The sequence below is a fragment of the Callorhinchus milii genome, unplaced genomic scaffold, assembly GCF_018977255.1.
Source record: "Callorhinchus milii isolate IMCB2004 unplaced genomic scaffold, IMCB_Cmil_1.0 Scaffold2, whole genome shotgun sequence".
In the NCBI taxonomy this organism is placed as follows: Eukaryota; Metazoa; Chordata; class Chondrichthyes; order Chimaeriformes; family Callorhinchidae; genus Callorhinchus; species Callorhinchus milii.
Window position 1 is genome coordinate 69,571,806 of NW_024704743.1, and position 17,148 is coordinate 69,588,953.

Here is a 17,148-nt window from a genome sequence, read left to right on the forward strand (position 1 = left end):
TGTGAAACTGTGAGTCATATAACCTAAAAGTCATTTGTAATGTACTAAAAGCAATATTAGAAGAAGTGAGCAAAGAATAGATTAAGTAGATTGGAAACAACAGAATTCACAAAGTGTGTTTTGCTTTCCTAGAAATAGCCCTTGTTATAAAGACAAAATAGAATCTCCTTACGTGAAATGTTAGGAAAGGATCTTATAAAACGATTGGTTGTAGGAAGATCTATTAAACAATTTTTTGTTTAAAAATAAAAGTAAAAGTAAAAATAAATAAGTAAAATAAAATTTGGATCTAGTTTATTGTGGCTCAGTAATCTTTATTGGAAGTAAATACCGAGAGCATATGTTACAGAGAAACTTAAAAATTTAAATGATTGCAGGTCAGACTGCATAAGACTTACCATCCTCAAGGAAATGGGAGAGGAAATAGGTGAGGCTATGGTTAATCATTCTAGGAGCTGCATAAACACTGAAAGTGCTTGAGGACTGAAGGATAGCAAACATTATCCCATTATTCAAAAAAATGAGACACGAGTCTGAAAACTAGAACAGTTAGCCAAACATCTGTGGTGGAGAATGCTTAAGAGAAAGAAGCATTCAAGATGCTATCAATGCTTATTTAAAGAGCACACTTGGAATAGTTAATGTGGATTTAAAACAAAGGGTGGCTGCAGACTGGACTTTTTTGAGGTAATCGCTAAGTTTTTGGATAAGACCTTACAGGTGGATAAAACTGTTAGACTTGATAAAATTCCACATTTAAGACTTTTAAAGTTTATTAAATTAACTGGTAGGCAGTGCTTTAGGACGTTCTCCTGAAGTGAAAGGCACTATACAAATGTAATTTGTTGTAAATTTAAAAAATGCTTTTCCAATAAGAAGCAGAAAGTGTAGGGAAATTAGCCCATCCACTAAATTAATAACTATATATTTGAAAGAAGTTTTAACCTTACATCACTGGGGAGCCCACATTTGGAATAATGTGTGGTTTTTTGAGCACTCTTGTCTAAAACAACTTTAGATAGGGTTCAGAGAAGAGCAGCATGAATGAATCCAGGACTTATGAGCTCTAAATTTTGAGAGGCTCAAAGAGCTGAACTTGTTTTTGTTGGAAAAATGAAGATTGCGGAAGAAATGGTCCACATTTTTTTAAATGCTGAGATACTATAATATAGGTGTAAGCAGGCAATTTGACTTGGATTATGAGAGGAAGAGGACGAGGGTTTAAAGTTAAAATCTCTATGATTGAAAGAAACAAGTTATGTTAATACTTCTGTCCACTCACCAACATTCAGTTGGTGCTGAATGTGTTATAAATAACTAAATACTTAACTGCTTGGGAACACTACTGCAGTAAGTGGATCTTCTTGGAACTGAACTGGGAACGGAGTATTGGAATTGTGGTGATCTCAAAAGTTCGGTTCCTGAACCAGGCAGGTCTGCAGTACAGTCGGCAGGACTTGGAAGGGCAAACCAGTCAATGGGGATAGGGAATCCTCCCACACAGCTCCTATTAACTCTGCAAGTCAAAGTCCTAAAGGATAAGGTGGCCTTGCTGGACATGTGGGAAAGCTTGCCGAACAGTGACAAGCGCAATGGCAAGCTATGCGTTTTTAGCTGGTTAGACTCTATCAGTACCTCAATACACACTCTGTGGTCCCCAACCCTTGGTGCTTGCCAAACTGGTATGCCTGGAATTTTTGGTTTGGATACTCTTAAGCACGGTGATGGGTTTCCACATGTGTAAGACACCTAAATTACCAAAAAAAGTGAACATCTGTTTAAATTGGCTCCTTAATATTCAGCAGCACAGAGTAATACTCTAAACATTCCAGATAAAATACAGGATAGTAGCTGAAGGCAATGCATATTACAGTGCATCTTTTTGGGTGACAAAACCTTATTAAACAATGCCATTTTGACCAGGTGGTTTGCACCTTATTCAACATATTAGAACTTTTATAATAGCTTGAGTTGTACTTGCAATACTGGTCCCAACTTGAGACAAAACTTTTTATATGTGAACAGGTTTTAAAAATGATGGCCATATGTGTGATTGATTGACTACCTTGTTTAATTTTAATGTCACAGCTAGTAATACTAGTTTAGAATTTTATAGGGCAGGATATGTGAAAAGAGCAGAACATAGAATTGAAGTGGACAACTCAAGTGTGAGAGCTAGCAATGTCACAAGCAAATCGACTGAATAACCTTGGTCTGTGCTCACATTTCTGCAATCTATTTTATACTTCACCATTTTATTATTCTGTATAAAAACTGTGTCCACTTGGAAGTGAATCAACAATCTGCAATTTATTAACCAAGATGATTTATGCACTTATTCCTTTAAGCTGGACCGATAGTGGTATGATGGAGAAATTACTTGAAAGTTTTGGTACTACTTTAAAAATGTAACTTTACAATCAGCCTTGTGACTATTTAATGCATTTACAAACTGAAACTGTGTATGGTTGTGAGATTATTGGATTAACAATATGAAATGATGCACGGTGACATTTTGGGATACACAGAGAAGTTTTTGATAGAAGTGCATAGAACAAAATGGAAATTGTGTGATTTTTACATGCAGATAAGTAACTCAGCATTCCATAGAGGGTAGCAATTTGCCAGGGAGTAATTTGAGCTCTGATTCTTGCCTTTTCTTTCAGAAAATGCCATTAATGATTTCTTCCTCTTTTAAAAAGGAGTTCTTAAAATATTTATTTTCCTTCTCTAGTGTGTTCTTGGATCAGAGGTAGCTCTACGAGTAGGGGGTGATTTCTTCTATGACCTTCAACCTTCCAATTCTTCGGTGGACATACTGTTGATTGCTGGCGGAGTGGGCATTAACCCCTTGTACTCTATACTATTACATACGGCTGATCTCCACAGACTTCACGAAAGCAAACATTATGAATACAAACCTGGATCTGTACAGCTTCACTTCAGTGCGAAAAACACTGAAGAACTTCTTTTCAAGGTTTGCATAACCTCGTTTTACTGCTTGACCTTTGACTTCTCTGAAAGTGAACAATTTTGTAGGTGACAACTGATAGCTTTTGTATCTTGGATAGATTCAACTGGGGTTGGTTCAATAGATGGATATTGTTGTTCCCCCTTGGGAGGGAGGTAGGAGGTATATAAGAGTCTCGTGGGAATCAATTGTTTTTAAGGTGTGATAAATATGGCAACTGAATGTTGGAATCAAGTTAGTCCTGTGGGTGCTCTTAGTAGCTTGGTTCTTGAACCAGATCAGTACCTGACAGATTTGGCTCATTGGCAGGACCTGGAGGGACATACCAGTAACTGGGAGCAGGCATTCTTCCCAGTTGGCTCCTCTTTACCCTGCAATACAAAGATAGGGTTGCCCTAGCTGGACAAGCAGCAGGAAGCTTGCTAGACAATGCTTTATAATCCAATTTATGTTGATATGCAATCTTTAACTTCCCAAGGAGCACCAACGGTGCTGGATGGCGCCCCAAGTTAGAAGTGGTTGCTCAGGGGTTTGGGGAAAGATGACCGAAAGCATGGTTTTAAGATCTGTCTTGAAAGAGGGGAGGGCTGAGTGAGTTGAAAAGACTCCAAGATGAAGTTCCAGAGAGAGGGGCAGAAAGGATGAAAGCCTGCCTGCCAATGGTGGTGGTGGGGAGCATGAAGCAGGCTGGTGCTTTCAACAGTAGGCTGTGTTGGTTTAGGTGGTTAAGCTCCAGCAGTCTGCCAACACACATTTTGGAGTCCCCAAGCCTTGTCTCTGGCCAACTTGTGCCTAATACTTTCTGGAATTAAGCAGATTATATCCCTCCAGGACGGAGGACATGTTCATTTCAGATGCAGAGAAATTTCAGTGTGTAGATGGCATAGATTATATGGAACACTGTCAAGTTTGGATACTATTAAGATGATGTTGGCAGTGGTTGTCATGTAAAGTGAAGGCATCAAAAACTATAAAACATTTAAAATATTTGTTGGGCTTAAATGGAACTTCTGAGCTGGGCTGCATGAGGCGGTAAGCGTTCAAATGTCCTGATTACTCACATACCCAGTCCGCCCCTGGATTTCCACGTGTGTCAAGCACTCGGCTGCCCAAAGCAAAATTGTCTTCCACCATTCTCTGGACTATATTTTATTATACGTTAACAGCACACTAACACTTTAATATGTCCAATGTGGTCTAAATGTAATATGCAGCCAATGGGATTTTAATGTTTCCTTCAGTGCTCTATTCTCAGAATTGCTGCTGACAATTCCATCTCTTTTTACATTCATTAAAATTCTGCTTCACCCGATAGGCCTGAAACTTTTTTTGAGGCTTTTTCCATCAAAAAGAATGTTAAATTAAAATGATTTATGGGAAAAGATCAATAAAGTACCTTTTGAGGCATTTTTGGAATGGCAGTTGAATTACGTGTCACAATTGTACTTAAAAATCAATGATTTTTTGCGTTCATTGGGGAAGAGTATTAATTAATGACTGAAAAATATTTTGTTTTTATGTGGCACTGTCAGCAATCCCAGGTCTGGTTTTATTTTTGTGAACGCATATTGCATGTTATCTTTATTAGTATGGTTTTGCAGGAGTGTGAGAAGCCTGGTTTAACAGATGTTATTGCAGAGTCTGGAAATGCTTCAGATGAGTCCAGGCTTGATATGAAACAAAATCAAGATGCAGACCCAACAGCATCTCTGCTCTGAGCAAGAATTGAATTCAAAAATAACCAAATTTATTATTAATGCATGATTTATGCTACATTGTATCTTTAGAGACCGACCGACTTGCCATTGTAGATCAAAATATATTCAAAAATATATGGAAATTAACCTGATCTGCTATTCAGTTTACAGTTCTAGCTGTCTATAAGAAAATATTTCAAATAATTTAATTTAACATTTTTGGATGGATACTGCTAAATAAAAAAGCAGCATTTTCAGGACCATTATGCTCGATCGGAATTTTAAGAAATTAAAAGAGTAAACTATAGGGGGTATGGAGAAAGGGCGGGTAAATGGGACTGAACTGATTGGTCTTCAGAGACACAGATACAGTGAGCGAAATGGCCACCTTCTGTGCTGTAAATTTCTATAGCTCTATGGTACCCTGTCAGCTCCATCACCAAAATTATTATTATTTATTATTATTATTCATGATTCTCAGGTAATAAACCTAACTGCTTCAAAACTAAAAGTGGGCTGCAATGGCTTCCACAAAAGGAAGGAGGCCTGAGGATTCCTAACTGCACCAGGGAATCCTTGCCTGGAATGGGATCTCGCTTCCAAACGTCTGCTAGAACTATGGGAGCCAATTTGATCATGTCAAATCTCATGTATAACATTTTACTCATAGTTGCCCAGAAAAGTACAGATTAGATGTGGAATAGAGCTTGTCTTGCAATTTACCAATCTGAGTCCGAGCCCAATATCAGTAGAATATATTGACTGCACCAGTGCGATTTAACTCTTGCACCATTCATCGTTTTGGTGCTTCTCAGCGATGCTGTGGAATTATTTCTGCTAGAAACTGACTTAACACCAGGCCAAATTGCTTGCTACCCCATTGCATAATTAACCCTCAATTTTTATATTTTTTTCAGCTGCACTCCTGCTTGTAAAAGTTTTAACCCACAGTTGATAGCTTTTGGATTAAAATGTATTTGTATGTAAATTTGTATAGTAAGAATTTTCAAAAAAATTGTATGTTAATGTATGTTAATGCTCTGTTAATACAATAATATTAATAGTTCCTATTTCAATTACTGTAATAGTTATTGACTTGGCCATGTCCATAATAAATTTAATTCCTATTCCCAATATATATTAGCAGTTTGTATCAGATCCCCCCAAAACTAAAAAAACTCATAAAGAGCGAGAAAAAGGAGTATGAGGGTAAGCTAGCTAGGAACATTAAGTCTGATTGTAAAAGTTTTTACAAATATATTAAGAGGAATAGGCTAGTGAGGGTAAATGTAGGTCCACTTCAGTCAGAGACGGGAGAAGTTGTAATGGGGGATAAGGACATGGCAGAGTCCCTAAATGAGTACTTTTGCATCTGTCTTCACCCTAGAAGACACAACAAGTCTGCCAACAATAGAGATGCACCAAGGGGATAAGGACAGGGAGCAACTTAGGGAAATTTTCATTAGTAGAGAATTGGTGCGAGGGAAACTGTTAGCACTAAAAAGTGACAAATCCCCTGGTCCGGATGGCTTGCATCCCAGAGAGTTTTAAAAGAGGTAGCTTATGAGATAGTGGAGGCCTTATGTCTGATCTTCCAAAATTCCTTGGATTCTGGAACAGTCCCCATGGATTGGAAGATCGCAAATGTCACACCACTATTTTAAAAAAAGGTGGAAAGGAAAAGATGGGGAACTATAGGCCAGTTAGTCTCACATCAGCGATAGGAAAATTTTAGAATCATTGATTAAGGATGTGGTAGTGCGGTATTTAGGGGAACACAATATAATTAGGCCAAGTCAACATGGCTTTACAAAAGGGAAGTCATGTTTGACAAATCTCATAGAGTTTTTTGAGGATATTTCCAGTAAACTAGATAAGGGTGAATCAGTGGATGTGGTCTATTTGGACTTCCAGAAGGCATTCGATAAGGTGCCGCATAAAAGGTTAGTCCAAAAGGAATTGGGGGGAGCATATTAACGTGAATTGGGAAATGGTTAACGGGTAGAAAACAAAGAGTAGGGATAAATGGGTCCTTTTCAGATTGGTGGGATGTGACTAGTGGTGTGCCACAAGGATCAGTCCTTGGGCCTCAGCTATTTACCATCGACATCAACGATCTAGATGAGGACATCGAAGTTAACATATCTAAATTCGTGGATGACACAAAACTAGGAGGAAGGGTCAACACAGACGATGACATTAAAAAAATGCAGCGCGACATAGATAGGTTAGGTGATTGGGCAGGTAGGTGGCAGATGAAGTATAATGTAGGGAAGTGCGAAGTCATCCACCTCGGTAGCAAAAACAGTTGAGCGGGTTATTTTTTAGAAGGGGAGAGATTGGAATGTGTTAGTGTCCAGAGGGACTTGGGTGTCCTTGTACACCAATCACAGAAAGTTAGTCTGCAGGTGCAGCAGCAATTAGGAAGGCGAACGGTATGTTAGCATTCATTATGAAAGGATTAGAGTATAAGAGTAGGGAAGTCTTGCTGCAACTGTATAGGGCCCTGGTGAGACCACACCTGGAATACTGTGTGCAGTTTTGGTCTCCTTATTTAAGGAAGGGTGTACTTGCCTTGGAGGGGGTGCAGCGTAGATTTACTAGGTTAGTACCAGGGATGAGGGGATGAGTTACGAGGATAGGCTGACCAATTTGGGTCTATATTCTCTGGAATATAGAATTAGAGGGGATCTTATAGAAACCTATAAGATCATCACAGGGCGTGATAGAGTAGATAGTGGGAGATTGTTTCCGCTGGTTGGAGAAACTAAAACCAGGGGTCACAACCTTAAAATCAGAGACCAGCCCTTTCGCACTGAGTTGAGGAAGAACCTCTTTACTCAAAGGGTGGTGAATGTATGGAACTCACTACCCCAAAGGGCTGTTGACGCTCAGTCCTTGAGCATATTCAAGACTGAGATAGATATATTTCGTATTGCAAAAGGGATTAAGGGATATGGGGATAAGGCAGGGTCAGGTTATTAGCTCGAGTTAGATTAGAAGATCAGCCATGATTGAATGCCGGGGCAGGCTCGAAGGGCTGAATGGCCTACTCCTGCTCCTACATGTTATGTTATTATGCAGGAGGAGTTTCTAAAGTTTGGTGAGAAAGTGCAAAAGCTCTTCTCTAACTGTTTAGAAATTAGACTGTTGTATTTTACTAAATGCCTTCTCTTTGCCTTCTTTTTGCCATTCGAATAGGAACAGGCTGAGCTTTGCCAATTTTGAGGCAAACCCTAGCTAAACCTCTCTCCCTCAGATAACCTCTGATTATCAATTGTGGTCTTGTCTCGAGGGAGGTGCAGTCTCTCCAAATGCATCACCCACTATCTAGTGGCCATGTCATTGGCAGATCTGATGCTGGTTTTCATCAAAGTCGTTTTCCATAGCATTAATCCATGTTACTTTCCAAATTTGTTTGTGTTCATTACTCCTGTGTGTTGACTCGTAGTGTTCCTGGGCTTCTGGGAACAACAACGGCAACTTCAGTCTGGTTCACTGTGACTTTTACTTTTGATCGATATATAGCTATTTGTTGCCAACAACTGAAAACAAAATATTGCACCAAAAAAACTGCTTGTGTTGTAATAGCCGTAGTCGATGTATTTTTCATTGGGTAAAACATTCCCTGGTATTCTGTGTTGATGTCAGTCAAATAGTTAATAATATGCCATGGAGGTGCGCAATTAATACCTCGCCTCACAAACGAGAGACCTGGGTTTGATTCCTGGCAGGGTGAAACCTTGGCCAAGTTTCCTTACTCCATATGCCTGATATTAATCCCTCAAGAAAAAAAAAACAATAATAATTTGGTCACTTCAATCCATGACTGTTTGTGGGATACTGCTGTGCGCAATTGGCTGCCGCGTTTCGCCCACAAAAATGCAGTCAATTTACCTTACAGTATTTTCTGCGAAGCGCTTTGAGACATCTAGAAGACGTGAAAAGCGCTACATCAAATTCAAGGATTATTATTATTATTCATAGCTTTTACTCTTGTAATAAAATCTTGCAAGTGAACAGCTAATGTTCTATGTTGCCCTACAGAAAACCATTATTGACCTATCAAAAGAATTTCCTGGGAAAATCAACTGTCATTTCCATGTTACACAGCAGAACTCTGAAATCTCTGAAAACTTGAAACCTTACGTGACCGGTAAGTTTCCTGTGTCCTTCTCATTTTAGCAGAGTCAAGCCAGCTCCTGAAGATATTTTAGTCTGCGGGGTTTAAAATTAAACCTGACCAATGAGGCAAATTACCAAAACATCTCCAAACATAAAAGTATACAATGAGCTTAGTATTCCTGAACATTATTCACAACATTCATTAAATTCACTATACTCTTCAGCTGTATGTATTTAATGATGTATAGTTATAGAATTACGGTTGTTTCAATTTATTGCGTAATTAGTTGGAGGAGAACAAGGGAAAAGCTTTATTTGGCTTTTGCAAACTAAGTGATAGGTGAAGGTAATGTACTAAAAGCATTTCTAGTTTGTTTTAAATTTTTACTGAAATCTAAATTTGTAGCTCAGTTATAATATTTAATTATATTATCTTCCTGAAGTTGGTAGAATACAATTACATACTTGTAGAAGTTCTGGTATACATTATCAGCCTCTCCTTATCCACTGGCACTGTTCTCACCCCCCTAAAAACAGCTGCCATCACCCCCATCCTCAAAAAAAATACCTTCAACACTGTTGACCTTTCTATTCTCCTGCACCGCCTCGCCTCTCAGCTCAGTCTTCGCAGCCCTGCCCTTGCCTGGTTTGAACCCTACCTCAGCCACCATCTCCACTTTGTCACCACTAACGGCTTCTCCTCCAGCCCCCGCACCGTCCCATATGGCGTCCCTCAGGGCTCTGAGCTTTGCCCTCTCCTTTTCAATATATGTTCCCTCTTGGTGACATCATCTGCAGACACGGGGTCAATTTCCACATGTATGCGGATGACACCCAACTCTATCTTTCTGCCTCCACCCTCGATTCCAGGACCACTGCTGTCCTGACAGACTGCTTGTCGGACATCAAGTCCTGGATTAGAGCTACCTTCTTGCAGTTGAATGTCAACAAGATCGAGGCTCTCCTGCTTGTCTCCCGTCAGTGACTCCATACCTCTGGCACGGAGAGCATCTCCCTCCATGGATGCACTCTACATCTCACGGAGCCAATACGGAACTTCGGCCCTCAACTGTCCTTCATGCCCCACATCTGTGCTCGACTACACAAACTCCCTGTTTGTCGGCCTCCCCAACTCCTTCCTCCACCGGCTGCAGATCATCCAGAACTCTGCAGCACGTGTCCTCTCCCGCACCAAGCTCCGTGACCCTATCACCCCCATCTGCACCTGACTCCACTGGTTTCCCATCACACAGAGGATACAGTTCAACATCCTGATCCTTAATTTCAAAGCCCTCCATAACCTTGCTCCCCCCACCCCCCACCTTTACGACTTCCTCACCTTCTACCATCCTGCCCGTTCCCTCCACTCAGGGGTCTCCGGGGTACTTCAGGTACCCCTCCTCGCTCCACCGTTTGCGGGCGGTCTTTCAGCCCCCCTGCCCCCACCCTCTGGAGCTCCATCACGCAGTACCTCCGCCTCGCCCCCTCCTTTGCCTCCTTCAAAACCGTTCTCAAGACCTTTCTCTTCAACCGTGCCTTCAGTTACCCACTTGCCCCCCACCTTCCCCGGTCCTGACCCCCAGATCGGGTCCAAAACACTGATTTTTTTTTCATGTCAGACATCCTCCCGACGTGAAAGGCGCTATACAAATGTAATTTTGTTTGTTTGTTTGTTATACAGCTCTTTGCCTGTGACCATTCTTGATTTAAGAGCAGGGGAAGAAGGGGAATCACAGTCAAGCATAATATTGTCTTCACAGAGCATGCACAGGTACACATATGACCTGCTGCTGCATATTAATTGATGACACAAATGGCATATTATGCATTATATTTCACAAACCGTATTTGTGCAATTGCTTTTAAATTGACACCTTTCTTATAGCTTCTGTTATTCAAGGTAATAGAATTTATCAATAGGAATAAATCAACATCGGAATCAAGTTTGACACTTAACATTTGCCTAACATGTAATAATGCTCCTTGCCTGATATATTGCATTTTGAATTTATTTTAGTATTTAAGGAAGCACTCAACCAAAGTACTTTATGTATTTTTAATACATTGAGACCATGGAGCTTCATCATGACTTCTGGAAATGATTTGGTAATATAAGCCAGCCCTCTTTGTCTTGAAGTTGCTGCCTCACCCTGTTTGACATGGTGAACAATTAGTCAACTTTCATTGTTGGATCTCTCAGCTTCCCTTAGAGAAGTTTATACCATCCATGAATACATGTATCTGATCTTCTTTCTTCCATATTCAGTATCTTTCATTTATCTGTATTGAATTTTGTTTGCCAGTCATCATGCCATGTGCACACCCTCGCCATTTCACTTTGTAAGACCTTTCTGATTCCACAGTTCTACTCAATCAAGGAGCAACAAATATTTATCTACATTTATTATTGGTATAAAGGCACTCCTTTCAGACAAGTACTCTTTTAGTCACTCACTACAATCGTGCCTTTTTAGGCTCCTCTTCCCCCTTGTGTATTTTTCTAATTTTTCTCAATTCATTGCCTTCAGACATTATTTAAAATCATCTATTTTTGACTATCAAAAATGTATTTGTGTGATGTTAAGAAACGCTACAAAAATTCAGAATATCGATGAATACTGTTTTTTTATGTATGTGACAAGCCATAGTTCAATTTCAGTGCCAGATGTCTGTAGTTGTTTCACTAAAAATGTATTTGCATGGGAAGCAGCACAAGACGCTGGATCTTGTTAAATTCAAACATGCATGACAAGCCAATTCACATGATTGTGTGCATTTAGCCTGTGGGCCTTATGCTGTGCACCTGTGCTCCAGACCTGTGATCCACACTACTACCAGACCCATCTTGCACATGTACTGCAATAATAGAAATACTGTAAATGCAAAGCACTTTAACAGCATCTGAACTAAAAACTGGTTTTAATGAAGGATCATATTAAAACACCTGTTTTTCTCAATCAGATGCTGATCACCCTGCTTCACACTTTCTGTTTCAGATTTCAGTCAATCTCATCTTTTACTTGCATGCATTCTTTAGTAATTCAGACAAGCTCTGGCCCCTTTCCAAAAAAATTCTTGCAGAAACTCTTGAGAATGATTCATAACACAGATTTTGCGGAACGTTGTGTGATTTTTAAATGCGTCTGGTTTAGGGCACCAGGATGCAGATTTAATCTCTTCATGTATAAATTTTCGAATGGCTTCAAAGTGAAGTGCCAAGTGGATGTTAACACACCATCACAGGAAGGGGTAAAGCAGAAAATCTCTCTTTTCCTGCAAATGATTCTTGTGTGAGACCTCTTAATTGGCCAGAAATGACCTAACAGAGTTAGTGAAGGAAATGTTAGTTTTTTGAAAATAAACTCTTGAGCTATTTTTGCTGAATACTTACTCCCATATTCTCTGTATAAGAAAGCGGATGATAGATTAGCTGTCGGGTTAATGAGTTCCATGTAGCAGTTAGTATTTTATGTTAAATAACGTTGTTTCAGGAGCATGTCATTTCAATCTGCAATATCTTAATGACAGCTTTAATTTTTTTCCAGCTGGAAGAATATCTGAAATGACTCTGGCACAACATGTATCCAAGAACAACATCTGTTTTATTTGTGGTCCACCTCCAATGATAGAGTCAGTATCTCAAAAGCTGGAAAAACTTGGTGTTCCTAAAGAAAATATAATTTTTGAAAAGTGGTGGTAGTACATTCTTAATGAAGAATTTTATCATTGGAATTATTCAACATTTAACCTCATGCCCAACTTATCAAAACATATGTAACTTTACTCTTGGTATTGCATATTATTCTTGGGTGGTCTTTCCTTAGGTTAGCACTAAAGCTCTGTGTATATATAACCATAAAGTTCTTTCAGGTCAGCACAACTGGATGTGATGTGATCCCTGTATTGAATGATTTGAATTGTTATCAGTAATGACTCAGTTCATGATACAATCTCATAATATTAAGTCAAGGTTATATGCTTCTAATTTGTTCATATAGTCCATATTCTGTATAATTGATATTGTACTGAGTTGATAGACCCCTGAATACTACAGAATACTTAATTTCCATTCTTTAAATCAAGAAAATACTACATTTGTGAGAACATCTGTTGAAAAATGTATCCTCTCAAAATAGTACTATTTGTACAAGATAAATACTAAACATTAATGTTTGCAGCTGTCTGTTGAGAGAAGAATGATCCTGTGCTGCAAATTCAATGAATATCAAAACAACAACAAATTACACTTGTATAATGACCTTCACATCAGAAAAAGTTTTGGTGTGTTTTTAAAACTAGCACTGCATGTTCTAGGTTCCCTGCAATATTTAACAGCTAAAAATACCCACCAAGTGTAGCCCTAAGCTATACAGATTAAAAGGTTGCTGGCTCAAATATGAACTAGGCTGTTTTTCAAAGTTTTGCCTGAAAGGGGCAAATATTGGGCATAGGAATCTTTTACAAAAAATAAGATGCTGTCCAGTTTATTCCTCAGCACAATTCATATAATTCCAAGAATAAGATTGATTTTGCATTGTTTTATTCTATGAGCATTGATTATGATTGTTTCTGCATTATCACTAACCATTAGCTAATTGTGGATTACTATTATATCACAGTGTTCCAGAATGCTTTTGTTGAATTTCCCCATTGACACTGTTACAAATCCGCCAGCATTGTCATGATTTTGTGATGCATGTGCCTCTTGCGATATGTTCATGAAAACACTTGTAATATGTAGTCACTGGTTATAATATTTAATTATAATTGAACCCTGTTTTATGCAGTCTATGGAGACAAATATGCTCAATATGTAAACTATTATGACTTACTACAAAGTGCAACATTTAATTATTTTTCATATAAAGAATTTGCTCTGATCTAGATTTGTGTGCGAATTAGAATGTTATTGCATTCAACAATTTATTGTCCTTTGGATTTGCTTTACAGAATTTAAAGAAACTGAGATATTACTGATTATTTTATAGTGTGGTTTTGAGGTCGAATCTCATGTGATGTGAATATTTTGATGAATATATACTGAAATAAATTATTGAATCTCTATCGTTTTGTGTTTGAAGCCCCATTCTTCATTTACTACATTCTGCACGCAGCAGATTGAACACAACATATAACAACTTTTTATGTCACAATCAGAATTTGCCAAGCAAAGGAGGCGAGAGATGACTGTTGGTTCAGTAAATGGGGGTAGTTTTTTTAGATCTGATTAAAGACTGATGTGGGGGTGGGGGGCTGAGAGTATTCTAGAATTTAGGGCATAATTGCTGAAGGCTCAGACACCAATGGTGAATTTGAGTAGTTGGAGTTGCATAGCAGTTCTGCATTTGTAGGGCAGTCGGGCAAGGGGAAGAGTGAGGTATGGTCACAATATTAAGGAGGTAAAAGGGCATGAAGGGTTTTATTGGTGTGACTGGGGACCCTGAAATTGATCCACTGGGAAACTGAAGCCATGGAATCGGTTGAGGGTGGTGGGCTTGCAAATTTGATATAGGTGAGGGTCCCAGAGTTTTGTATGAGCTGGAGCTTGTGGATGGTGGAACTAGGGAGATGGCAAGGAGTGTGTTTTGAGAAGATGAAACAAGAAAATTAGTTGTCTACATTCCTTTCAACAATGCATGTCTGCAATAATGTGGCTGCCAGGGAGGTCAAATTTGTAACTTATAACCTAAGGAATCATAGAATCTTACTAAATTAATAAAGAAGGATCGCATATGGAAGCTGCACTTAATGGAAATGAGTTTTGAGGTATCCAAACTGGAGAGAAAGATCTAGAGCTTTAAAGTGGAAAAGTCACCAAAAACATTAATAAAACAAATATTCCCAACTAGGAAATGGTTACAGTTAAGGCTGCAATGTATATGTTCAGAGAGGTGATTCTACAATATGTGAACTTGTGGAGTCCATGTACGAAGTTCTGAAAGGGATATTTAGTTGTTGTGAGGAGGGCAGCAGAGAGCTACTAGTTTAATTGTAGGTATTCACAAACCGCTGTGAGGAAACGTTAGCCACAGTAGGAATTTTCTCTTGATCAGAAGATTGTGGGGGTCTTAATGAAGGCGTATATAATCTTGAAAGTTTCAGATAGGTTGAGCAGTATACAAAGTTTAAGAAGAAAGGGTCATATTCTGATCTAAAATGGTGTGAATATTCTGCATTTGAGTCACTAGTTGTACCATCTGGTTTCTAAATATGAGATTGCGAGATGAGCAAAAAAATTACAAAGACCATGGGCAAAGTGCAAAAATAGCTGGTGAGTACAACCATTTTACTCATAAATATTTATTCAAACCGCTGATGTGATTTTCCATTTTAACAATCACGCAATCTGAAATTTACAAAATGGAACTCAAATCTGGTTGTCCAAATATCCGATATGATGGCAGTATGCAAAATCAAGAGAACAAAGAGAATAGGAAATGCAGGAGATTTTTATTGTTAAGATCTCCAGGCTAAAGCACACAAAACATATTACCAGCCATTATCCAGCTTGTCTTTAATCCCTCCACAATCTGCTCACCCTACCTTCACAGTCTCTCTAGTTCTGCATTCCAGCTCATACCCTCTGAGTTCCAAAAATAACAATGAATAGTAGCTAATTAATTTGAATTTGGAGATAAATTTGAATGAGGAGAGTGTAAAATATTGCATTTATGATACACTAAACTGACATCTTGACCCTGGTTTAACTACCAGTAGCTACCACTTAAGTCATCAGGCTGTCAATATCATCAGGCTGTCAATATCCTGGCTGCATTTACTTATGCCTAACTCACCACCCTGAACAACTCATCACTGAACCCTTTCCCTTGAAGTAATAAGTTATCAGGAGTTTACATAACATAATAACATAACATGTAGGAGCAGGAGTAGGCCATTCGGCCCTTCGAGCCTGCCACGCCATTCAATCATGGCTGATCTTCTAATCTAACTCCAGCTAATAACCTGACCCTGCCTTATCCCCATGTCCCTTAATCCCTTTTGCAATAAGAAATATATCTATCTCAGTCTTGAATATGTTCAAGGACTGAACATCAACAGCCCTTTGGGGTAGTGAGTTCCATACATTCACCACCCTTTGCGTAAAGAAGTTCTTCCTCAACTCAGTGAGAAAGGGCTGGTCTCTGATTTTAAGGTTGTGACCCCTGGTTTTAGTTTCTCCAACCAGGGGAAACAATCTCCCACTATCTACTCTATCACGCCCTGTGATGATCTTATAGGTTTCTATAAGATCCCCTCTAATTCTATATTCTAGAGAATATAGACCCAAATTGGTCAGCCTATCCTCGTAACTCATCCCTGGTACTAACCTAGTAAATCTACGCTGCACCCCCTCCAAGGCAAGTACATCCTTCCTTAAATAAGGAGACCAAAACTGCACACAGTATTGCAGGTGTGGTCTCACCAGGGCCCTATACAGTTGCAGCAAGACTTCCCTACTCTTATACTCTAATCCTTTCATAATGAATGCTAACATACCGTTCGCCTTCCTAATTGCTGCTGCACCTGCAGACTAACTTTCTGCGATTGGTGTACAAGGACACCCAAGTCCCTCTGGACACTAACACATTCCAATCTCTCCCCTTCTAAAAAAAAACCGCTCTACTGTTTTTGCTACCGAGGTGGATGACTTCGCACTTCCCTACATTATACTTCATCTGCCACCTACCTGCCCAATCACCTAACCTATCTATGTCGCGCTGCATTTTTTTAATATCATCCTCTGTGTTGACACTTCCTTCTAGTTTTGTGTCATCCACAAATTTAGATATATACTTACTGTAAATAATAATCATTGCCGTTGTCACAGCATCTTATCATGTCATCAAGACATCTCAAAGAGCTTCGTAGAATTTTACTGTAGGACTGTGTTTACAGGCAAGTTTGTGCGCAGTCAAATTTGTACACAGCGATATCCCACAATCAGTCATGAAGTGAAAGACACCAGGAGAAACTCCCTTCTCTTTTCGAGAACTGCTATAGAATCTTTAACACCCACCTGAACAAGCAGCCAAGACCTCGATTTAAAGTCAGAAGGGCAGCACCTGCCAACAATGCAGAAATGCCCAACACTGCATTGGAGTCTCAGCCTAGATTTTCTTTGAAATGTGAGAGGGGAGTCCTTTGCGTCCACTTTAATCACAAACCAGCTGAAACCTAAATTAATAACATACAGTAATGATCTGGAAATCAATAGTACTTGTACTTAATATAGCATTTTGTTATATAAACAACCTCATTCCCTTTGCTACCATACAGATAAATCCTTGTAGGATTTGTTAAAAACAATCTTCAGAAAGTAACAATGCAGTAACCATATAGCCTTGTCTGAAGTTT

At 39.0% G+C, this 17,148-nt stretch overlaps 1 protein-coding gene across 2 annotated transcripts in view; it reads left to right on the forward strand.

Annotated features, from left to right (window-relative positions):
- Positions 1 to 13,857, forward strand: part of oxnad1 (oxidoreductase NAD-binding domain containing 1) — a 30,576-nt gene extending 16,719 nt beyond the window's left edge. For both annotated transcript variants that reach the window (XM_007897600.2, XM_007897601.2), the window contains exons 5-7: positions 2,735 to 2,977; positions 8,716 to 8,824; positions 12,339 to 13,857. In XM_007897600.2, the coding sequence (XP_007895791.2) occupies positions 2,735 to 2,977; positions 8,716 to 8,824; positions 12,339 to 12,493 (507 nt within the window). In that variant the 3' untranslated portion in view covers positions 12,494 to 13,857. The remainder of the gene's footprint in view (positions 1 to 2,734; positions 2,978 to 8,715; positions 8,825 to 12,338) is intronic.
- Positions 13,858 to 17,148: the final 3,291 nt, after the last annotated feature.